A 25,749-nucleotide genomic window follows, 5' to 3' on the forward strand; every position below is an offset into this window, starting at 1 on the left:
CAAAGTTTAATAGAAATGAGAACCATAGAAATAGAATAGAATAGAAATGAGAATAGAAATGAACCATTTTGGTGAGGTGCTTCTCAAACATTGAAAAGAAGAAAGTTCAAACATTTATGTGCACTAGAAAGCCATTTGCTACATTTATTTTCTCAAAATGATTTTTACATGTTAAGTTAGAGTTAGCTAGAAGGACTTCCCCTCCCCAAACAAAAAACAAAATCCAAGCCAGTCTTGGCTGGGTATTCTTTCAACAAAAGACAATTTAGCTTAGTGGATCTTGCTTATCCCTTGCCTTGAAGATAGAGACTATTCTCTCTAGGAAAGTACAAAATTGCACAATCAAAAGAATCAGTTTCACTTTATTTAATACTATTATCTCAGCTTTCATGTTTAGGTCTTCAAATACCATGAGAATATACACAGCTTTGGAGTATTCATTCTGAACTTTGCTTTCCTCTAACAAACATTGCTCTAATAGTGCTACCTTTAGCTGTTTATCCTTCCAATTCTGTCCAAGTATCAAGAGAGCAAACTATGGAAAACCTCCCCTCACAAGGAGATTAATAATCACCATGATGATTATAATAATAAAAATGCTGCAAACCTATATATGTTGCAATAAGGAAATAGAGCTCATCTCGATCTTGATAGTTGTAGAATTTCAGATAGATGTCAGAACACAGATCATTTTCTGTGCAAAATACTTCAAGTCCCTTCAAAATTAAAGGCAGAAAAAACAAATTGAAAACAATTACTGACAAGCTACAATACTTACATTTTTCCAGAAGGTTCCAGTTACTTGGAACTTAAGCACAAAAACTGAGCAGCAGTTTTGCCCACATGCAGTCTAATGTTTTGCTTTTCATCTTTATTCCCAACCCCACAGGCACTCGATTTACAGCTAAGGGAGCAAATAGGTTTGCAGCTGTGCACAGATCAGCTCCACCAAACTGATTAGGGGCAGGTTATGCATTTTATGGTCTGTATGAATGGAGAGAAGCTACGCATCACATGCCCATTTAGTTTGTGTTTTGAGGCAAAGCTTCTGTTTGAGACTGCAATTTTAGTAAAAGCACAAAGCTCCAGGCCACTGCAGCACTGGCCTTAACCCTCAGTCACTTGGACCAGGACTCGTGTTCCATGTCAGTGTCAGTCTAAACTAGTCATCAGGTTCCATCTATGAATCAATCCCAAGAGAAAGTGCAACAGGAGAGGGAAAAGAGGGGTTTGAGGTAAGTGGGATGAACTGCCCTCTGAGAGGTACTCCCTTATCCCTCCCTCTACGATGACTGCTTATGACAAACTTTTCATCCTTGACACAGCTCACTCTCCCTGTTTCATCTTATTGACAATGCAGGGAACAAACGCTTCAAAGCCAGACTGCATCTTTGAGTGCTGTTCACTATTTAATCCACAGTTCTTAAGACAGAGCTAAGTTTTACCTAAATTTGCATGCCAGCTGGTCAGTTTAAGAAAACACATACACAGAATGAAGTAACAAATAAATTGAGCTTACCAGTGGCATTAAGCCATGTCGTCTTTTATAGATGCGACGCACATTTTGCAGTGTAATCTGTACTACAGGTTTCTGTGAGGAAAATATAAAGATATTCCAAAAGGAAACATTAGTTTATACACTCTTTTATATTAACCCTTTCCCTTCACTTTTTTTTCTCCTCTTTCTCTCCTTCCTCTGGACTAATAATACTAGCAGTATGACAATACCCACCCATGCCATTTTATCATCAAAATAGTGTTTTTTAAACAGCTACTTTAAAAAACAGATTATTTTGGTTCTTCCATAAATAACAAAGCATTTCACACACACGCAAATAGTGCATTACTATTTCAACCTTCTGCTAGTGACAATCACACAAGAAAAAAAATAGAATGCTAAAATAAGGAAGCCATGGGGCTTTTCAGCAAAGCATTCACCAATAGTGCCATCTTATGGACAGAAACTGAATGGCAGTTTTTCACATTCACCAGTGATGCAACACGTTTTTAAACATATTAGTGGTCTGCTGAGATTTTTGTAGCCACTTCTGGAACAAAGCTTCAAAGCACTAACGAGTCCATGACATGCTAGAGGAAGGAATGATCCATTTAGTCATGAATAAAAACCCTTCTTCTGCACATAGCCAAGATCTTCTGACATGAACTAAATATATACAAAGCTCTTACTAGGTAGAAACTGCACTGTGGAGTAAGATTTTGAATTTATCTTGAATGAAATGTTAAAAAGGTGTTCTACTCCGCATTTCTGCATTAATGGACAATTAGCAAAGACATTTTGTGCTCTGACAGCAAAAGGTCCACTTCAAACAATAAACACAGAACATCTCAGTATATTAACTCATGCTGAATATAGCTGAGCTGCCTAAAATAAAGGAAAACTAAAAGCCTCGACCGTAATTGAAAGTTGAGCCTTTTAAGAGCTGTGCTCCGTGTGCATTTAAAAGAAATGATACAGAAAAGAGAACTGTCCACCAGGAGAGCAGGGTGCACTTATCCACACGAGAGACTGTTTCCTGGACACTTACAGGATATCCATTAAGAGGCTGGAAGTACAAGTTCGCATCAGTGACACACACGTGCCCTGGATTAGTCACCAAGGGTGTCACCATTTCTGCCTTGCATTCCATATGCAGCGTTTCAGAAATGCTCTGAAATCTGCAAGTGAAGAAAGGCAGTAAGTTTATCTTGGGATCTAACTTAGAGAAAGTCACCCTTTGAAATTCTTTACAAAGGTATTTGGTTAACTCATTACCTTGGGACATCTGGATTGGGGCCTTACTAACAGATTATTTCACATACCAAGAGTCATTTGTTCCGGCCTCTGCTTTAAGTCTGGATGCTCCAGAAACAGAAAGTTATTCTCCACCCTTGTCAGCACAGTAACTACACTGATTAAGTCTTTCTGGCACGTACTAATGCTTCATTTATAACAAATTCATGGATAATCTTAACAGTTTGAATAAATACAAAAAAGGTTTATTTCTCAACACAGAGTTTCTCAATCTCTGTTCTAAGATGGATCAAAATTCTCCAAATTAGAGAGCTTACAGTGTCCCAAATATGCACTTATTAAACACTGAAACAATGGGCTAATTCAAACTGAAACACATTTTTCAATAGAAAATCGTTAGAAAGATACCTGTTTTTATCAAATGAAGTTCTAGCCAAACGTGACTGCAGTATAGCAGTTATCTAATGGAGGAGGAGAGAAGAAAAAAGTTGATATGGTCCATGATCCAAATGCAAACATTTCATTCCTAATAGTCAGACTGCAATAAAATTCATCAGGTACTTACCATGGCAGCTTGATCTCCCAGCTTATCTAGACAAGAGGCCCTATAGAGCTGAAGAAGAATAAGCTTTAAGTGAAATACCACAGGCACCTCAAATCCACACAACTCAGTAGTCAACAGAAACTAGGGAAAATTTATCATTCTTGGTGACAGAGTGCTGAAAGAAAACACATGCTTTCTTGGCCTTTCTTGTTTGTTTGTTCATTACCATGTTATTATGTTACATATATACACTACTACTCTACACAGAAAACAACTGAGAGAAGGAGCTTAAGACTGCTCTATGTAGTCTTAGGGGAACTAGATGCTATATGTTCAATTATTGCATTTTAAAAAGAGATTTAAAAAAAAAAACACCCTGAGAATGAGAAGTTACTCAAAATACTTAAAAGAAACTTTCCCTTAAACATCAAAAAAGAAGCTGTGACAAAACATGCAGTGATATCAAATAGCATATACCTGATGAAGAGTTTGTACAACATCTCCCAGTTTCCCAGCAACATCCAGCTGGAATAAGTATTCAGTTTTACCCTAAAAAAAAGTATGTTCACTATGAATAGGTATAAAACTCAATTAAACCAAAATTAAAACACTATAAAACCTACTCAAAGTACATTTTTCAGAGGCTGCAATTACTTTGATCTTTCAGAAATAAGAATACAATTTCTTTCACAGAATCACACAACGGTTGAGGATGGAAGGGACCTCTAGAGATCATCCAGTCCAACCCCCCTTCACAAGCGGGGACACCCAGAGCACGTGGCACAGGGTCACATCCAGGTGGGTTTGGGAGATCTCTAAAGAGGGAGACTCCACAGCCTCTCTGGGCAGCCTGTTCCAGGGCTCTGTCACTCTCACAGGAAAGAGGTTCTCCCTCACATGGACATAGAACTTCATTAATTCCCCAAGAACAGTGAAAAATGTCTACTTACTCTTACTGTTTTATAGGATCCAATAATGTTTCTTTCTTTAAAGAGAAAAACCTAAAAGAATAAAAATTGTTGAAGACTTAGGCCTGAAAATATTAACTACTGATAAAGATGGTCAAACTCACCATACCATTTAAGCAAGTTAAAATAAAAAAGGGGGGAGGGGTTGTCCTGCATTAAGTGGCTATCCTAGTGGAACTACACAAAAGACTACACAATAACCTCTTGTAACAGCTAACTACCAATTACAAAAAAAAAAAAAGCAGCGTTTAATTTAGATTAGCAGCTTACTTAAACAGTTCATTTCTCTCATTCTAATCCTTGAAGATTATATGGTTAAAGACAATAGCTCTAACTTCATTTAACATAATGTTCCTCTGTCACCTCTTTTGCAGTTCATGCTTTTAATGTTCTGCCACGTAACAGTGAATCGCACAGAATCACAGAACAGCTGAGGTTGGAAAGGACCTCTAGAGATCATCCAGTCCAACCTCCCTGCTCAAGCAGGGACACCTAGAGCACACGGCACAGGTTGCATAAGGCAAATTACTTACAAGCCTTTTCAGATGAACTCCCAGCCTTTTTGCACTGTCAAAGATTCTACTTCCAGTTTCAAATCACCCATTATCATCATATTTCTCCTCTCATTCAATAGCACATTTTTGAACAGCTTTGTTTCACTGGTAGTGATTTGAAAGGCTCTTCCCCAGAACACATGAAACTACTCTCCTTCTTCAGAAGGTTCTTCTCACATCCCCCTATCAAAACACTTAATCCCCAATACATCCGTCTGTAGAAACCCCCTTACTGCCTGTCACCTGAAAGAACTGAAAAAATAGCTGATGTTTTCAGCCAGGTTTCTCTGTCTAGAGGACAGGCTCAGACTGGCCAACTCGCAGCCCCAAGCGTGGTTCAGCAGGCCCAGCACTAGGGCTTGGGCTCCACAATTCCACCCAAAGGCTCTGGGGCAGCCATCTCAAGCAACATCCTCCATCAAGGAGGAACACCAGCCCTATGAGGACAGGTAATGTCTCCTAGCCAAAAGGTAGCTACCACGCACCAACACTGCCCACATCAGAGCATGGGCTGACCCACGGGGCCAACCACTGCCGCATGACAGGTTGCCAGAAGCAGAGCACAACGCTTAGAGGGTCACTAGCACACGCTGCCTTGAGGTATCACATGAAATAATAATGGCAGTTGGTGCCTTTCATCTGACCTGGACTTTCACAGACCTGAATCAGGCCATAAGAAAATCAGTACCGGACCAGACTTTGCACCTGTCTTGCTTCTGTATAAGCAAACATTTTTCTGCATTGACGGCCTCCAAAACCCAAAACACAGGAAGTGTGCAGTACACATAAGCACACTCTAGGACATATAAACAACAGTAAAGCTTTAGCCGACAGTATTCACCTCCTTCATTTGGAAGAATTTCCTCCCATTCTACTTCAAAAAAAGATGGAAAATAAGCTTATCTAATGCATAATTATTTGCTTGCTCTGTTTCATAGTGTATTAACTAAAACAAATCTTTTTATCCAATTGTGCTTTTGGAATGGGTTTTGAGAGTGTAGAAAATACCGAAGTTTTATATGTTCCACCTGTTTACTAAATACACTCTCCCACCAGAAAAATTCTACATAGGAAAAAGAAATCTTTGTAATTAGGTTGTGATCTATTAAGAGCAGCTAATATATATTTCACATTCAGAAGTGTCTACCCTTTTTATAAGAAAAAATATATAGCATACACTAACATCAAGATATTCTAGATCTTTTCCCCAATGATATAAGAATGGCTGGCAAGCTAAACATGGTTAAACCAACATAGACCATTTCACAAGTTAGTTCTTTCCTCCAAGATATTTTTATACTCGAACTACTTTTCAGAAAATATACTGATGGTAAAAGGTGGAGGCAAAAAACAGGGCAATGAAATAAAAGGCAAGACTTCAACTATTTTTTTGTTGTTGTTGTTGATCACCAGGTCTGCAGGGCACATAATTAGAAATCCCTTAAACAAAAGGATTCCTCAATACACAATAAAAATGAAGACACAAGGAACTAACTAAGCAACAGTCTTCATAGAAGCAGTTTCAAATATGAAATTAAATATACTGATTACTTTAATCAAATCCATAAACATTTACAAAGTAGACCAAAGTAAGTGCTTGAGCTCATTTTTTGTCTTCAGGAATACTCAACTGAGCGAGGCTATCAGTTTTCCTTTGTTTAAGGTAATGGATTTTACAAAAATGTTAGTATATTTAGAAGGATATCTGGTACACATACAGCAGAGTTCAATGTTTGCACAAAGCTGAACCCAAAGGATCAAGATGGCTTTGCCCTTATCACTACAAGCTGCAGAAAGTAGGAGAAAGCTACAGAAAACCGTAGCAAGAACAAAACGAGAGATGAGTATTAACAAATTTAAGTAAACAGTTTATTCCCCCTTTCCATGCAATTCTAAAATTGTCCCAAGCTCCTTTGCAAATTGCGCAGTACAAAAAGCTCAGCTTAATCAAAATAATCCACTAAAAGTCAAAAATAATTTGATTCCCAGCATCAATAGCTTCACATTAATAGGAGGTTTGCGACACCAACTAATTTTGTTAACAGGTAGGGGGAGAAGAAAAAAGCGCACACACTTAAAGGAAAAAAAAGATACAGAACACAACCACTTCTCACTTATATATTAAGGAATTATTATATGTAGTCCTTACCTGATTACATATAACAGAAATCCCTCCAGATGTATCCCTGAAATGAAAATAAGATATCTGAAGACACAGGGCTTTGGGCTTTAAAGAGAGTCAAATGCAAATATGCAGTAACTTAATTCACCTACCACATGAAAGGGTTATTTGTTTCATTGTCTTCTGGGGCTTTTATACTAACGCAGTCTCTCAGGGGTATCTGTTGCAAGTTATAGAAATATATACTGTTTTTAAAAAGCTTTTTGAAAGCAATCCAAAGCTACCAAAAAGTTGTATAATTGCACTGTTTACCTTGATAATGGGTTGGATGATCTCATCAGGTTCAAAAATAATTGATTTTGAACAGATCTTTAGAGAACCTCTGATTTTTCTGAAAGGAACAAAAAGTAGTTGTACATGTTTTAATAATAATTGGACTAGAACGACCCCTGTGAACGACTGTAGGTAAGAGCTTTGTACCTTTCATCTCTGCGGCCTTTATTTACGATGTGATTAGCTGTGTGATGCTCAAAATAATATTCTTCCAGGTTAAGATGAAGCAGGGAAAACCTACAAAACAAAAAATAGTTTATTCAAGAAGAAAACAGCACAGAACAGGTATCGTATTGCACCATATGTTTGGAAGTCTTCAGCAATTTGTCCCTCTCCCCCTCCTTGGTATGAATTCAATTAAACTGACTTTCTAAAAGAATGTACTTATGTGGAAATGTGCGTACACATGAGGATAGATGATCTCCCAGCATATGCAAGGCAAGGCATGTGAATGTTTTATACATCTTGAGTGAGAACAATCCTAATATAGCCTTTTTTATTCCAATAAAATTAAAAAATATATTAGCGTAATCTGATCACCTTAGCCCAGTCAAGACACACACCAACACAAAAGGAGGGCAGGAATGAGCAGCTTGGCATGAACAAGATGAGAGCTTTATGAAACATAACCAGGTTATACTGGTTTAAAGTGGCAACAGAAAACACAGGCATAGTTTCTACATCACAGTTCTGCTACTCTCTGGCTCTAAGGAGGCAGCACCTTCCTCTCCAGTCACTCTTCTCCACTGTTTTTGTGCCAGTGATGGCACTGGTTCAAACACACAACACTCCTATCTCTGAACTAAACCCGCCCCAAAGAATGGCCTGAAGAAGTTTTATGAAGTAGCTCACTGTAAGATTAGAGTAGGGCCAGCGTTGCTACAAGGTAAACCCGAGCAGATTAGATATAACATGAAACTGCATCACGTAACAGCTAGTTTTTATTAACCACTATAAGTGACTAAAAAGTGACTCTCATTCGTTTTATAACAGGGCAAACCTGTGAGCTCCAGCTGCAGAGAACTGCATGAGTACTGGCATAGCAGGAGGAGCAGAAAGATGTTCACAGAATCCCAGAATGGTTGAGGCTGGAAGGGACCTCTAGAGATCATCTAGTCCAACCCCCCTGCTCCAGCAGGGACACCTAGAGCACGTGGCACAGGGTGGCATCCAGGTGGGTTTGGGAGATCTCCAGAGAAGGAGACTCCACAATCTCTCTAGGCAGCCTGTTCCAGGGCTCTGTCACCCTCATAGGAAAGAAGTTCTTCCCTATATGCAGATGGAACTTCCTGTGTTTTAATTTATACCCATAACCCCTTGTCCTGTCACTGGCCACCACTGAGAAGAATTTGGCTCCATCTTAAATCATTTCCCTTACAAATGCACCAATTGCTCAGCAACACAGGCCTGATTAGCAGAAGAACTTTCCTTTTCTTCACACCCACGTTCCGAGTCTAAATCCGGCATCGGACCAGCAAGGGGCTTTACGTGAAACGCGCAGGACAACGCCAGTGACACATACCACACACCCCACGGCCCTATATAAATGGCACGCAGTGAACACCTCAAGATGAGCTACATACTGAACTGCCTGCTCTTTAAGGAAGCTTATTTCACACAGAAAACAACAGTATTATCGGAAAAAAATGTTTTTCCGATAAGTTTGGTCGTGTTTATGTTACAGCAAACCATTCTGCTTAGTGTAACTACCAGCAAGACTGAGTGCATGTGCTCAAAAATCCTTCTCTTGAGAGACTACTTCCAAGACCGCTGCCCTAGCGCAGTGCAGCTTCCTCAAAAAGGTCGGTGGACTCTCTACCTTTCCTGTTTCGAAATCCTGTATTTCATCCCTTGAGAAAAGCTAATGTCACAACGTTAAAAACATACAAGGTAGAACAGAATATGCCACTCGAAAATGTTTTTTAAAGAAAATTCAACACAAAGCTCCAAAAGTCACTTTAGCCTCTATCCCAACTGCTGCTAATGTATAGGTCTCTATCTCTGGCTTCCGATTCAGTTTTAGGGGTTTTGCCTTCAAATCTTTTTCAAGAGACAGAGTACCAGTTGCCTCCCCTTTCTCATGGAAGCCCATCCTTCAAGTGACCAAAGAGTCTCTTTGCTTACTGCAACCTACAAAACCATGATATATCTACGAGTTATAAAGTAGACTTACAAGTTTTGGAGGCCTTAGTGCCTTTGAAGTAGTTTAATTATTCTCCTCATACTTATTTCAATCATTTTCAGGAAGCTGAAATAGAAAGCCTAGCTCTGCATTTTGAGAAAAAAAGCTTCAGGAGAAACAGTCTACGCTAAACATGACTGAGAATTGGTCATATGTCCCACAGTTACCATTCAAGCTCATTTTCAGCAGAGCACCCAACTGAAATCATCTAGGACAAATTTAAAATTTCTGAAATTTTGCATCTTGCAGACACAGCTCTAGCAAGCGCTATCATATTTGGATTCAAAGCTCTTCAGCAAGGCTGTATCAGCCACCAGTAACATCCACCATAACATGTTCACTTCATAATCTCATATCTTGCTGTCTTGCAAATGGGTAGTATTTCTTACTCCTTTGGAAGCATTTTACCCTCAAACTCAAGAGTTTTTTGGCTAAATACATGTTTTCACATCTTCCTCCATCACCTCTCAGACCTGCCAGTTGATTTCAGAGTCTCTTCCAGGTATTTGTGTTTGCTTCTGCTCTCCCTGAAGCCTGTTTATTCCTATTGCATTTTCTTCTGATATTTTCAGGCTTCTAAGAGTCATTTCTCCAACCTGACAGCTTCCTTAAGCCCTTATTTATTTACATAAAGCTTAATCAAAAGACTCTGTCACAAAAATGTCACCTCTCAAAAGTCCCACCTATCTTGGATAGGCAGTGTTTTTCAAACCAAGAAACACTTCTACATCAAGACAAAATAATATATTAAAGACATCACAAGCCAAGGAAAATACTGTTATTCTTCCTTCTTCTACTGTCATTCAACCACTTGCATACACAAGTCAAGCACGTTTCACTCTTTCACAGGCCATTAACAGTGTGTTTGAACTCCCTTGAGCTTTTAGCATTTATCTCCTCTCAGCTGCTCTCAGCAATTCTCCCTTCCTTTCCTCTTTTAAATCAGCAGCAAACACTAGTAACTGGACAAAGCTCATGGCTCTAACGCAAACACTGCTGCCTTGTATTCCTACAGTACCATAATAAGATGAATAATAGAAATTATTCTCTTTCAGGCAGATGTATCAGGATCAAGTTTGATTTATTTTTCTGAGCATCAAGTAGTAGTTCATTTTAATCGTTTTCAAAATGCATAACCCAAGTGATACTTGAAGGTTCCCAAGTATAAACCATTTAGTTAGCATTTATTAACAATACTATCCTCCTCTAACTAGACACACTCTCCTGGAAAATCAATGGAAAGCATCCGTTAACACGGATCAAAATTGAGCAGTAAAACCTTACTGCATTGTAGAATGTATTTGTGCTAGCTTCCTAATAATCAAGACATTTTATATGCTTAAGTTCATAAATTTTTATAGTCCCTGTGATATTTTATTGCTCACAACATACTAATGAAGTTATGATGAAGTTAATGGGCTGCAATCATCTATTCAGGGATCACTTATCTGGTATACTTGAACTTGACATATGAGGCTATTTCAAAAAATCGTAATTTCATTTTGTAGAAGACAAAGATGTGAATAAATTAGACAAGATTTTCAAAGAAAGCCCAAATCCCATGAAAGCAACTACAAGGGGCAAGAGTTTCAAACATGTTCAGTGCCCTACACTTCAGCTTCTTAACAGGCTTCATCCTAAAAGCCTCACCAATAACAAGCAAGCTTTCAGGAAACTTTTCAGAAAGGGATTTGCTTAATATAGTTGATCATTTGAGGAGCTGACCCTAAAAGAAGGGTCAGTAACTTCTCCTGTCCAACCTACCCTACCAATGGTTAAGGCCTCAGCAACTGCTACTTACAGTTGTGAAGACCAGCTACTTTCACCCAAAGACAACATCAAATTAGCACATACACAAAAATAAAAACTTCAGTTTAGGGAAGTTGGCCATGGGTGCAGTTATGTTAATCCATTCAGGGAAAATTTTGACATTCAGAGCTGCAGGAAGGGCTTTTTAGCTGTTCTGACTCAAATTTAATGAGAATACCACAACTGAAGTCAACAGCAGAAGTGTGGGGCAGGGGAAAAGGCAGGGGAAACATGCTATTAAAGAGCATGGACATATTAGGGGAGGTAGCACCTTCTGTAAGAAGAACTTGCATAGCTAAGGAGAAAAATCACACAACTTTAAAGAACAAAAGAACTTTCTCAGTTCTGCAACTGAAGTAAGCTATTTCTAAGTCAAAAAATAAATTAAATATTTGCTCAGAACCTGGTCACAGTTGTATCAATCTAAGGACTTGGGACAGGGGAAAAGGCAGTGGATAATTATATAGCTTTATATCGTGCTATTTTCCCCCCCACAGAAAACCTTGTGGAAGGTCCTAACATCTGCTGTGCTACAGCATCTTCAGTTCTCACATGCATTAACTGGCATTAGAAACACACAGAACCTGTGGAGTGAGGCACTAATCTTTTAATAATACACAACAGACCTACTTGAGATGAAGAGGTAAGTGACTATAATAAAGGAAAGCAAAATATAATTTTGCTTGAAAACTTATTGTAGATATAATTATTTCTGTATTTTCCCAGCAAAAAAAAAAAGTATTGATTAATAAAGCCTGAAAAAGTCACATGAAAATGATGTTAAAGGTATTCTCATGCAAATGGAATGAGTAGAGACAAGCAGGTGTTTTTTTTTTTTTTTCCTCTCCTCTCTCCTGAAAGGGCCTTGCTAAGAAAAACAGAAGTTTATCTACAGCAGCAGAAAGAAATGAGTACCACATAAGTGTAGCAAGTGAACAAAACAGTCGAGAACTCTGGCTGCTCTTTCGAGGCTTTGTCTGAAAAACAAGGATGTTAGTGTTTCATTTTTGCCTTTTTGAAGAAAGCTCTTGTGTAATTGCCACTCAGAGAAATGCTAGGGAGCATGAGTCAAGAACACACCCAGGACACACAAGAAAATCAGGTAAGATATTAAGTTGCAAGAAAACACTTTCAAAGCTTAACCTCATATGATGTCACCTGCTGCATTCGTGGTTTGGGAACCCAAATAGCACCCAAACATTCCCCGCACTGCTCAAAGCACAAAGCAGAGAAGCCAAGCACTGTGTTCTTATTTTACAAAGTACATACAGAGGCTTAGAAGCCAAACGTCCCCCAAACAGGAGTTTCAGGCTTAGTCTGCTTCAGAATTATTTTGTGCTTAATGCAAACATCCTTCTACACTTCGGTTAGCAAAGACCTCACCTAAGATCCAGGAATATAAAGAGAAGGTGGGGGGAATTAAATTAAAATTAAAAAGTCAAACTATCAATCCATCTATAAAGGACAGAGAATATCATAATCCTGGAACTCTGAGTAACTCTTTCCCTTCATTAGGGACACAGTAGCTCTGTTTGCAGACTCCAACATAAGCACTTTTAAGCTTCGCTTGTGGGAACAGTCCTACCAACTCCCACCGAACTCAACAGCTTGCAGCGCTGCACACTTAGACAACAAACACAGGCATATTTTTTCCTGTACACTCTAGCACAGTTCTAAAAAATAAAAACACAGCATGAAAATATGCAGCTAACACCTTATTCAGCATAAACACAAGCTGCTCTGAAACAGCAGGCATCGCTTCATCTCCTTTGCAACTCTTCAGGCCACCTGAAGGGCCCAAGCTGGAAGACTGGGGCAGAATGCTTTGAAGCCAACCAAGGGGCTGAGCTGACACCTTAAGAATGTGCAACCACTTGACCCGAAACCATGGGAGCACCTTGCCCAGGACAAGCAAGCAGCCCACAGCTGCGTAAAATGAAGCATAACACTAAACCTCACCCTACTTGGAGCAAAGTAACTAAACTTGCTGCTTATGCCAGCTGTAGGAAGCACTTGTTTGAATAAAAGCTTTTACTAGAGAAGCTCTCCCCCAAGAGAGGGGGATAAGGCTACAGATTTTTTTAAAAAAACAACTTAAGTCAGTCATCACATCAAAGACCTTGTACCTGCAGGACCCACACGCTGTCAACACTGTGCCTTGCAGGAGGGATATTAACAGCAAAACACATTGACTCCTTCAACAGGAAGGACAGTGCACACGAACAGACCAAAAAACTGTTTATAAAATACCTCTGTATCAGCTGCGAGCCTTGCCCACAATTTCCCAAAGAACAGAGTTCTAAAGAAAGCAGCAAGCTTACAAACAAAACAAAAAAAACAACAACAACAAACAAACAACATCTTTCACTTGAAACTTTAGAATTAAAATTATTTTAAAACTCATATTCATTTATGTTAGATACTTTAAATTTGTAAGCATGCACACAGCATCATATTAATTCAAAAAGGGAAATCTCACATGTCTGTACACTGAACACCTGGGAAAAATGGACGTCTACCAGTACACAAATGTAAAGTGAAGATGCCTTCCAGATTTATCTCGAAGCAATAGGGAGCTGGATTTGTTTAATGAAACAAAGTAAAGGAAACCTTACTCTTCAAGCAACACAGAAAACCATTTAGTATTTTCCTGCTTTCTTCTGGAAAACTGTATATAAGCTAAGAGCTTGTGTCACCAGATATTAAGGTGGACCACCCAATTAGTTCAGAGGAATCAATTTTTCTTCAGACCACTTGCAACTAATTTCATCTTTCCCCCACCTCTAAACCAGCTATAAGATTAACTTTTTACCCACTAATTTTCACAATGGGTTTGTCTGTCTTTTTGTTATTCCTCCTGCTGAAGCAATTTCTCTAGTCTTACTCAGTTTTTATATCTTAAATGTTTATTCACTGCTTTATCCAACAAAGGACAAAGAAACAACGCAACACTGTTGCCATAGATTTTCAAGAAGTCCTGGACATTTCCCCATAAAACATTTGAGCAGGTTCTGATGTCTCTCTAACAAATACCCAGCAAAAAGGCTAGCATACAAGTTCTCAGTAGCTATCCCTTCAATTAAAGTTTTAAAAATGAAGTTTTCTGCGTTTTTAAGGAAGGACTATAAGGAAAACAGAAGCCAGAACTAGAAGAAAAAAAAAAAAAAAAAAAAAACACACACACACACAAAGAAAAACATACTTTAAATCACTTCGGAAAAATATTTCAAGGTTTCCTGATTTAGAAAAAAAACACTAGAACATAGAAAAAGATTCAATACGTGGTACAAAATACATATAACTTGATTTTTATTTAACACAAGCATTGTTAAGCAAGCGAAAGCAATAGAGAAATGTTTTTGTTGATACCTACATGGGAAAAGTTATAAGCACAAATGAGAACAAGACTTATCTTGATGTGCTCAAATTACAAACCCAAATAATAAGACAAAAGATCTAAAAGGCTTGCAAATATAACCAAGGAAAAGTAGTTCTTATTAGAGACTTTCAATAGTTGCAAATCCCTAGTGCTGGCAAACACTGGTTTAAGTCAGTTTGTTTTCCAGGGCTTTTGGAAAAGGATTTAAAGCCTGTTTTCTCTGGGACAAATCTGACCAGGCTTGGACTTTTTCTAGTGATCTCAGTAAGAGACTCTGAATCTTGATCACAATGATTATTGCCAGCCTCGTATATTTTCCTCCGGCATTTAAGCTCAAACTGAGAAACTCCATCTTTGCCTCCCGCACAGGAAGTTTGCCTGCTTTCCTCCATATGTAACTTAACTCACGGCAGCCCCTGGAAGCAACAAGATACCCGAGGAAGAGAGTCGGTGCGCACCTCAGACCGCCCTCACGAGCTGCAGAGGCCGCACAGCCGTGAGTCAGAGCTCCCGTGATGTGCTTTCCCCCCAGCAACAACCCAAACACCACAGCGTGGCCAGCGCACGGGGCCTGCACGGGATCCGGGGGTGTCCGGCCTCGGTGCCGGAAAGGGGACGCCTGGGAGCCCCGCTTCCCAGCGGGACACCCCAGCGGCCCCCGTGGCGCCAGGAGCCTCTCCCGTCACTCCTGCTTGGCAGGTCTCTCCTCTGAGGCAGCACCAAAACTGCTGGAGGTTTTGAAACCTGCAGCAGATTAGGTGCAGGCAAGCCACGCAAATATATATACATATATATAAAATAACTAAATAAACAAAGACACGTTGCAAAGCTTGGAAGGAGGAGATTAAATTCAGGATACACAGCAAGCACATGTGACACGCTTTTCTTCTATGCACTTCTGATAGCTACAGGAACAGAAAAAAAATAGAGATTACAGTCAGACAGAGGGACGGAAGTAATTGCATTTAACACATCAAGGAGCTGCCAAAGAGTCTGCAATTTAAAGGCTGAAAACAAGCTAATTATTCTCATCAAGAGAAAGAAATAAGAAGAAAAAAAAAAAGAAAAGAAACCACGATACATATTGCAGCATGGCTGTAACGTCACCTGATAAGGGCCACAAAACCCTATGTGTACTATCGTCACTTATTATTTTCCCAGCTCTCTTCCACTGCCTCCCCGGGGACAGCGCAGGCGATTCCATTACAACAGGACAAGCAACAACAACAACAACAGCACAAGCAACAACAACAACAACAACAACAACAGCAGCAGCAGCAGGAGAGCAGCCACCCCGGCCCCTCGCAGGCCGCGCCGCCCCGGCACCCGCAGCGCCGGCCTCACCTCTCCTTGGAGCAGCGCTCCCGCTCCAGCCGCCGCTTGCGGACGAAAGCCATGGGGCCGCCGCAGGCCCCGCCGAGGCGGCCGCTCTGCTGCCGCCCGCCCCGGTTATAACGTCGGGGAGGCGGGCGGAGCGGCGCGGAGCGGAGCGGCGCGGAGCGGGCAGGGAGGCCCCGGCCTCGGCCCCGGCGCTCTGCGCCCTCGCCCGGGCGGCCGCGGCTCTGCGGCCCGCGGCGCCGGCGGGAGGACGGGCCTGGCCCCGGGCCGGCCCGGCCCTGTGCATGGGCTCCCGGGGGGCAGAGCGAGCCTTGCCCGGCGCGGGGTCTCCGTGGGGCGGGACACCCACTCACCCACCGCATCGGTCTCGCTCGAGCTTCTGCTGGTACCCAGGAGCTGCCTGTGTCCCCAGCTCACACTGGCCTGGAGATGGCAGCTTGGCATGAAAACGTGGCCCTGGACGCAGGCCCCACCACCAGATTCTGTTTCCCTGTCCACACCACCCTGCAGGGTCACCAGACTCTGCCTTCTCCATCCCCACCACCCTGCACGGCCCCCCGCCTCTGTCTCCCCATCCACACCACCCTGCAGGGCACCCAGCCTCTGCCTCCTCCATCGCTGCTGCCCACGGGGCCACCAGCCTTTGCCTCCATGCCAGCACCATCACACAGCTGTGTCCCAGGAAGCGAGGGAGGCAAGGGCTGTGCTGAAACCTGCTTGTGCATGGGCACAGCAGCACATTCAGGTTGCTCTTCTCCACGTTTTACCTCCACAGTAGCAGTAGTTGGACATGTGATGGTGCAGCCTAAGAGCAGGCAGGAGGCTGGAGCGCCTCCCTGGAGCCTGTATCCATCTGCACACTTGACTGGGCCTTCTGTGCTCAAAGCCAGTATTAGCTGCAATTCTACTGGCAGCAATGAATACTTTGTGAAAACTTTCTTAAAAGCAAATAATAAACATGCTCTTAATCATAAGCACTCTTTTATGTACTCTTTATGACATCCCAAAAGAGCTTAGAGTATTTACTTTAAATGAGAGCTGCAAGTATAAAGCAAGTTCTGTGAGGTTCATTGCGGCTGTTATCTATGTGACAGATGCTGCCTAGGTAGGAGATAAAGTTCTTCTGCCAGGTGTTCCAAATCTAAGAAAAATTCTACAGGAGGAGAAATAAATACAATCCTGCACATTGTCATTCATATGACTGTCATTTTATTTGAACAAGCTATAATGCCTTTATTGACACAATCTCTCGCGAGGCAGGAAAATAACAGAATCACAGAATGGTTGAGGTTAGAAGGGACCTCTAGAGATCATCTAGTCCAACACCCCTGCTCCAGCAGGGACACCTAGAGCACATGGCACAGGGTAGCATCCAGGTGGGTTTGGGAGATGTCCAGAGAAGGAGACTCCACAACCTCTCTGGGCAGCCTGTTCCAATGCTCTCTCACCCTCATAGGAAAGAAGTTCTTCCCTATATGCGGATGGAACTTCCTGTGTTTTAATTTATACCCATAACCCTTTGTCCTGTCACCGGCCACCACAGAGAAGAGTTTGGCCCCATCCTCCCTACATTCTCCCCTCAGATATTTGTACATATTGATAAGATCCCCTCTCAATCTTGTCTTGTCCAGGCTAAACAGCCTCAGCTCCCCTAGTCCCTTAATGATCTTCATTGCTCTATGCTGGACCCTCTCTTTATGTTCCACCTCCCTCTCGTACTGAGCACCCCAGAACTGCACACAATACTCCAGGTGTGGCCATAACAACAAAATATTGTTGTTTGTATTTCTATAAGTAAAAAATATAGTCACAGAGGGGATTGTTACACAGGAATAAAAGAATTATAGGCCTGTAGGCTTCAAAGAGATTATCTAATCATATCTCTGCACTGAGATTGGATATACGTAGACCAATGTTTTTCAGATATTTTCAATCTGTGGACCCATGAACCTGAATAAGAGAGCTGTTGTATATACAGAGAATAGATTTGCTTTTTGTAATCACCTTTCGGGTCCTTCATGGAGTAGGTCCTCTCAGAGACAGGATCTTGTGATAGACCATAGCTTGAAAACCACATTATAGATCATCCAAAAGGATTGTTTCTCTAATCGGTTTATAAAAACAGCTGTTAGAGTGAAATTCCACAACACTTGCATTTAGTTTGCACCAATGTTTAACAGTATTTATGTGCATGTTTTGTCCAATATCCATCTTGGAATTTCTTTGAAGCATTCTTTGTTGTCCATACATGCGCGTACCAGAGGAAATGGACAATTTGTATTATATTGTTCACATATAGTTTAAAAATGTGTGTGCACGAGTAAATATATACATTTTTATTCATATAATTTTTTGTTCTTCTCGCAGAAGAACAATTTCATTAATCTTTCTCGTAGACTGCATTCATTGCATGGTTGGTTCTTACTGCTTTCCTCTAGCTCTTTCCAGTATTACTTTTGTCTTTATCCTCCTGAGGTATCAGCACCAAAAACAGTAATTATATCCTATGTATTACACATGAAAGGGACTTCTATGAATACATTCCAGAAATAAATTTGTCTTTTTTTTCTGTGATAGATCATTAATTTTTCTCATTGACTTTTCTATATTGCCTACCTTATTCTCCCCATTTTGAGCTCTACATTTGAATTCTTCTCATGTGTAACCATTTGCCTTGATGATTTTACTCTTTCAATTGTACACATGTATCAAAGTTAGCAAAATAATTTTGATCCTACCTTCTAGCTATGTTGCTGGAAAACACGGTTTTTTTTTATACGACTACTTTCTGTTACATCTTAATGGAAATATTGACTAGAACTGAACTAACAATCCTTCTGGGATCTCACTGAAAATACTCTCCAAGTCTGCCTCTTTACAAGCCTCATGTCTATTGCTTGGTAATTTCATGACAACTTCATTTCCCTTATGTTTTAATAAATATTTAATCCCTCAAAATTATACTAATTTCAAGATTTATGAAATCCACTGTCTGTCTTGGTGAACCAGTGAAATAGATTTTTTTAAAAGACATTAAATTAGTCTTAGATTATGTATTCTTGGCAAACCTAAGTTACCTGCTTCATCAGAAATTTTCTTCCAGAATACATCTAGGAATTAAAATTCACCTGGAAAGCTTTGCTTTCTCTGGATAGACACATTTAATACTTCTCCAGTTTCCTGGAACCTGCGTAGTCTTTTAGGAATTCAGAGATTATTTTAGCTATATTATTAAAGCAAATTCTTCAGGCTCTATTTACTTGAATAAATATAGTCTTATAGTCTTTATTCTTTATTTTTTTAAAAAGGTAAAATTAGTCAAGTATCTGGATAATTCTAATATATTTCCAGAACATTTTCCTGCTGTCCTTTATATCATTTTTCACCTGTCACTTATTTTGTCCTGCAAGTTTTGTGATTTTATTTTTAAAAGCTAATCCTATTCTTTTATATCCATCTTCAGTTATGTCCCCTTATTGGGACTTACAGTCTCCCTCAGCTTGCACTGTTCTCTCCCTCTTTTTCATATCAAGATAGCTTGCTATTGTATGTTTAATTTAAAAAACAAGTCTATTTTCTCGGTAAACAATCTAGGTTAGCTTTAAATGATCGAGCTCAGATGTAGACCATGCAGAAAGGAGGCTAATTAGCTCATATAGAATGAGTTGTGCTGTTGTTATGAAGAGCCTGCTTTTAGTATCCAGGCTACCTTGATGACGGCTAGCTTAACTATTTCTACCTAACAATGCAATCCATAGCTGGCGGTGCGGGCATGGTTTCCCTTCTTCTTCTTCTTACAACAGAGAAGTCTATTTTGGGTAGATTGTCTCATGATCACTTTCACCCAATTTACCTTCCGTCTTTGAAATCAAAATCAGTTCCTCCCTCCTTGCCATGAAATTCAAGTTAGTAATATCTTTCATAACTTCCTCTGTATCTTGAAGCAAAAAATCATCCATATAACATTAGGAGAACTTGATGGACCTTTTATGTACTGCCATGTTGTTTTTCTAATTGATGTTTATCTTATGAGAAAGCTTTTTAAATATCTTTATTAATTGCCCTGAAAAATTCAGAAAAAGTGTTGACTTGCTCCTCTCGAAGAGGAGGAATTGCATTTTTGCGATGCTATTAAACTACTTCCCCCCCCCCCCCCAAAGTTAATGTGTTTTACTCATTTGTCTACAAATATCCCAAGATATTTTCCAAGTTGCTCATGATTTTCTTTTCTGTCTTAATGCCTATCAATTTCTCTCTCGCCTCCTTCTCTCCTTCTCTCCATGATTGCTCTTTTATATCTTGCTCTTGGTGGCTGTCTGCTTTCAAAGTCTCTTTCAAATGTTGGTAGAAAAAACACCTCACCATTTCTGTGAAACAGTGTCCTCAAATGCTCCTTCTCTTCTGCGTTGAGTGGACAACGTTTCTACATATGGAACAAAACCCTATGGTCAAGTAGTTCAGACCCTTCTGTCAAGCCATCCACAAAACTGTGCCCTCAGCTCCAGGAGCTGTCACCCCTGCTGGGCTATTCTTCGGCTGGGAGAGGAAGTGTAATCTCTGGCTATCCTCCATAGCCTTGAAACTGCTTCTTTACTCTTCAGCCTTGGTAGTAGCATTAGTGCCAATATGGATGACCATTAGTAGTTGAGACCGCTGGTGAAGCTTCAGATTGCGTAGGTGAGTTTTATGACTTCCGTGGTGCTCCAGAGAAGATTGTCAGGTCTTTAGATAAATCTACGTCTGATTCCTCCATAGGATGGTTCTGATTATTGCTGTGTTTATTTTTCTTAAGTACATGGTGTCAAGTTCTTCTCTTCTCCATATGCATAATAGTTCTGATCCTGATGAAGAGGAGGTTTTGTGGATGCTGGGGCATTACTTCTGCGCAGATTGTCCAAAAAACACTTTCCTACTCTAGAAACATTGATCTTTCTTCAGGCAAAGTGCTGCTGTAATCCTGGCTATCTGTCTAATTTCCTCCATTCTGTATCTTATTGTCAGCACCTTGTTAATGAAGTCCATGTCTTGGCTTATGTTCTTTAAGTAAACAGCCCTGCTCATTTTAATTTTCCTGAAGAAACTGGCAGAGAGCAAATAATTGCAAACATCAGAATGGCAAGATGTAGTACCATTGTATTTTTACTCCTGTAGTGTCAACTAAATACCTATCAATGCCCACTTCTCGACACAAGCTTAAACAGTTAAACAGATTTTCTTTTTTTGTGTGTGTGAATAGGAGAGAACATATCAATATTTATCTCCCCAATATTTATATAACTGTGAATATTGGTTTCAGGTCTCAGGTGTAGTACTGTATTTCCATATACATATGTATATGCCACGTTAGTTGTTTTTTAAGGGAGGTTTCTACAGTAGTGAGCTTCTGGCAAATACTCTCCAGGGTATTTTCCAGTAAAGCTTTGTCCTCCAAGTACCTGAAAAGCGTGATGAAATACAATGTTCAAGTGTTCCACATCAATCCATTCTATTATAATGAGAAGTTTTAGATGTGTTCAGGGCAGGCTTAACTGAAGCTGTTGGAGCCAGTGCTACAATTCCCACTGAAATGCTGGGAGCATAATGAGACTCCTGGATCCTTCAAGGATCCACCCAATAGTATATTTATTCTGCAATGTATGGCAATGCCAACCCAAGACGCATTGTCCAAAAGGAAATCTTGAAAAGGATGCTTTAGCTTATTGTTATAAACTATTGTTATATTGTTACAGTTCTAGTCAAAAAATAGAAGCATATTTTTTTCATGGAAAATAACATAGTCACCTCGCGCTGGTTTTCAATGACATTTAAGCTATGTGGCATTTTCTTCCAAACTTTCCTAGCTATGAAGCATTTTTAAAGTAAGTTTGTAGTTTAGTGAAGTTATACTTTGTAGAAGATTTGACTGAAAAGTTATTTTGAGAAAAAGTTTAGATCAGACTAAATTCTGTAAGGTAGTTCCTAGCTCCAATTTTTTGTACCATGCGCTTTATTTTCATTTTAAGTGTTCTCAAAAACTACAATAGTAAATCTCTAATTAATACATGTTGCTTCTATCTTGCTAACAATAACATGACAATAACGTCAACAGCAGCAGCAGCAGCAATAATTGGATGTGCTTTGGCTTATCTGTTGCCTCGATCTGAATGATGACTTGGAGGAACATGCAAAAAAAAATCATGTAAATCATTCCATTGCAAGCTCTAGTGTGGACACAGTTAGGCAGGTTGTAATCAGCTTATATATGCTAACTTCTGCTATGTTTTTCTGAGCTAGCTATAAATCAGTTTGTATGTGTGTATAACGAAGCTTTTAAGTGTTTAACTGATTTAAAATCAATTTTAATTAAACCAATTCTTGTCGATGAGCAAATTTATCACTTTTACCTGGAGCAAAACAATCCTATAGGCGACTTTGCAGTGTTAGCATTTAAAGTTGTTGTATAAGAAAAAGATTTTCATGCAAGCATTTTACACAGCAATATAAATTGAAGGTTTTATATAAAAATAATGTTTCTAGTAATATCCCTCTGAACTATATCCATGCTTAAATGTATTGCTTGACTATAAATTGTTTGGGTTTTACCAGTCACAGAATTATTAGGTGTTTCTTGTACTCTGTATTCCTTTGCTAATGGTACTAGCAGCCCGTTTTCACAGCCCTTTTAGCCACGCAGAAGCTGAGAACTGGATTCTCGGCATCCAGGTTGGATGTTGGAATGTTACTGTTCGGATGTTACTGTTCAGAAGCTACAGCGCGGCTGGTGTAGGCAAGCGTGGGAAACTGTGGGCCTATAGGCAAAGGCATGACATAGAAAAACTCTACTCAGTTCTCAGACAGCGCAGATCTCTTGGGACAACTGTAAATGCAATTTAGAAGAGTTAAGCTGTCACTAAATTCTTCTCTTGCTTTGAGCTATAGATGTCTGCTGTTGTTGGAGGTAAAATTTAGGAAGCTATTTTGGCATTTCTTGCTGCTGAAGTTTAAACCCATAGTCTTTGGAGGAAGTGATTCATATCCTAACTATCCTTGTTTGCCTGGTATTAAAGGAATGGCTTCAGTAACCAGGCTACTTTACAAAGCCAATGGCTTAGCTGCCTCCCAACACACACATACATATTTCATGTCATTAGATGCATGAGTCGGATAGATAAATATGGCATCACGAATGTTAAATTTGAAAAGCAGATGAATGATTTTCTCTGTAGCCAGCATTAATTTTAAGGAAAGGCCTTTTAGAGACCTCATTGCATATAGATTTGTACAGTCTTCGGGACAATGGATTTGTACTCCAAATAACAGGAATGAAAATAAATATGGATAGTAATGGGGAGACAAAGTAGTCTAGGGGAGGAGGAGCGTCTGCTCAGGAGAGATACATTATGCGGAAGTGATACAAAAATAGAACGGTTCAGGATAATCTCTGTATTACATTTTATCCATCCACATATCACTTCAATTAAAGTTTAAAAAGTATCTTACAATATTTCTGGTTTTCTCTATTGTAGGGGCAAAGCTGATTTGATGGCAGAACATTTAGTTGGTGCCTTGTTTTATTTTCCTATGAGCAAGTGCATGTGACCGCACGTTTAAGAAGGTGCAGAGACAAAACAAGAAAAGGGAAGAGAAAGTTCAAATCCCACTCTATAAATTGTCAGTCTGCCCAAATCTGAAGCCTCCCTCCCTCAACAGTTTCAGCGTTCAGGTAGAAAGTACTTCCCCTGGCAGGGGGTGGTTTGGCTAGAGGTTGGGTAGGGAAAAGAAAGCAAAAGAAGAACTGAAATGTTCTTAGAGAAGAGACTAAGCCATTTAATTTGCTTAGTTAGGTTTTGACCTGAGATTTTAAAAATTCTGGCTAAGAATCTTTTTAAATGCCTGCATATTTTTCCATAAGTAACAATCCCCGCTATGTTAGACCATTTATGCTATGTTAGACCATTTATTCATTAACTGCTGTGTACCAAACAGAATTCTTCCAGCAAAGAGGAGCTATGATAGAGTAATACTTGTGCTTCCATTTCAGTTCAGATCCATAATTTAGGTAATTTGTGCACTTACATGCTGGCATGTAATATTTCTGTAACATATATTCTAAATTAATGATTAGTTATAGCCTGTTTTCCATAAATCAGAATTTAAACAATGGGCAAGCTCATTATGGGAATGTAAGTTTATACAGAAGTTACTACTGAATGATTAACTGAGATATGCGAGAATCGTAAGATCAGCTCATCCAAAGCTGGAATAAATAAATTAAACAGCTTATCTTTTAGTGGAGAACATACAAGAAAGGCCCTTTCTTCAACAGCCTCTCCATCTAGGAAGTGTGACACATTTTGTATGTGTAATATCAAAGTCCTGTGAATATAGCGGTGAATGCAAGAGTGGTATTTTTTCTTGACTGGAAAATTCTGTTACTCCTGTCACCAGTCAATAGAGATCTATGCTGTTTTCGAACAGCTGGAGAAGTGACTAATGAATACAACACTTCTATTCAGAAGGATTTTTCAGAGCAAATTTCTTCAGCAAATAATTGTATTTGAGGCACTAAGGATGGAGTTCTTCTCACCTAAATTTAGTCATATATATGTGTCAAGCTACCAGTCCAAGATAGTCTTCCAGACTTCTCCTGTACAACATGGAGAAAGATGGGCAATTCACTGCTCTTATCTCAGACACCCTCCTAAGGAGAATGAATTGCTGCCCGCAGGATCTTCTCACAACAAAAGGAGCCCAGATGACTGTCTTGAATTAGACATCTAATTTTAAGACAACTGCAGCTAGATAAAATGGGCCGCATTGCTGCGGGAGATGGCTTTCAAAGAGCAGTCATGGATTATGTTATGTTATCAGTTAACAGCAACCTCAAAACTGCCTCAAAGATTAAGCTGCCCTTCCGGCCATATCACGCACACTGAGGAGCAACCTCTAACAGAAATGTCAGAGCCTCTGCTCCGTGCTGGCCTCGGGAGCAGGGTGATCAGAGGTGCCGGGAGAGGCGCCCTGGCCTCCAGGGGATCTGTGCGGAGGGAAGTTCCCCGGGTATTCAACTCCTGCTCTGCTCTTGCAACTGCTCTGTAAATCCTGCGTGCGCTGTGGTGGGAACAGCCACTGTCAGCTGACTGCTTAGCGGGGGAGAGGAAAGCAAGGCTTGTGCATTGTAAGTAGATTGCTTCTAATCCAAGAACAGAGGTGAAATTCTAGGGTCTTGTGTGCTCTGAACATTTTCCAAAACCAATTTCGGCTTCTGCTCAGCACTCACAAGCATACGGTAATTTCTGCAGTACCGCATTTAGAGTTCCCACTTGGTATGATTTGAAAGAGAAATACAGTATTTGATATTGCTGCCTCATTATAATAACCTGACTTCAGTGGCCTTCTGTTCAAAGAAATGAAACAGAAAAGGATGTAAGAAATTACTTAGAACTACATCACTTAGCAATATGCAGAAAATAAATTGAACAGCTCCTCACAGTATGTTCCAGTATTTAAACAACTTTTGAGATTCCTAAAGGGAAAGACCATTAATGAAAGGAGCTGTTCAGCTTTAAGGTACCTGATCACTCATTTCAAAAGGATATTGGAAAGATGGTTTGGACAGTGAAGCAGAGATTGTCTTGTCACTCAGGCATGGTAAATATTGAAAGGTTCATATGTTGCAGTGACATACTTTTAAGTCACTAGGAAGGGTTTTTAAAAGCCCAAACCAAAAGTCACCTGCTCTTCTTCTGAGGCTTTGAGCCTCAGATCCTTTGCCTGCAAAGAAGCTTG

The 25,749-nt window shown here is 39.9% G+C and overlaps 1 protein-coding gene across 1 annotated transcript in view; it reads right to left on the reverse strand.

The window, feature by feature from the left end:
* The window catches only part of NSMAF (neutral sphingomyelinase activation associated factor), a 34,114-nt gene extending 18,043 nt beyond the window's left edge, over positions 1–16,071 (reverse strand). Inside the window, exons 1-12 of the mRNA XM_088540136.1 lie at positions 15,988–16,071; positions 7,421–7,510; positions 7,253–7,331; positions 7,093–7,160; positions 6,968–7,004; positions 4,247–4,297; positions 3,774–3,845; positions 3,318–3,365; positions 3,161–3,213; positions 2,547–2,676; positions 1,520–1,591; positions 608–716 (exon numbers count right to left, since the gene is read on the reverse strand). Coding sequence (XP_088396262.1) covers positions 608–716; positions 1,520–1,591; positions 2,547–2,676; positions 3,161–3,213; positions 3,318–3,365; positions 3,774–3,845; positions 4,247–4,297; positions 6,968–7,004; positions 7,093–7,160; positions 7,253–7,331; positions 7,421–7,510; positions 15,988–16,040 — 862 coding nt within the window. The 5' untranslated portion in view covers positions 16,041–16,071. The remainder of the gene's footprint in view (positions 1–607; positions 717–1,519; positions 1,592–2,546; positions 2,677–3,160; positions 3,214–3,317; positions 3,366–3,773; positions 3,846–4,246; positions 4,298–6,967; positions 7,005–7,092; positions 7,161–7,252; positions 7,332–7,420; positions 7,511–15,987) is intronic.
* Positions 16,072–25,749: the final 9,678 nt, after the last annotated feature.

This window comes from Tinamus guttatus, unplaced genomic scaffold, assembly GCF_059628265.1.
Source record: "Tinamus guttatus ecotype Peru unplaced genomic scaffold, ASM5962826v1 Tinamus_guttatus_pri_ptg000056l, whole genome shotgun sequence".
Classification (NCBI taxonomy): Eukaryota; Metazoa; Chordata; class Aves; order Tinamiformes; family Tinamidae; genus Tinamus; species Tinamus guttatus.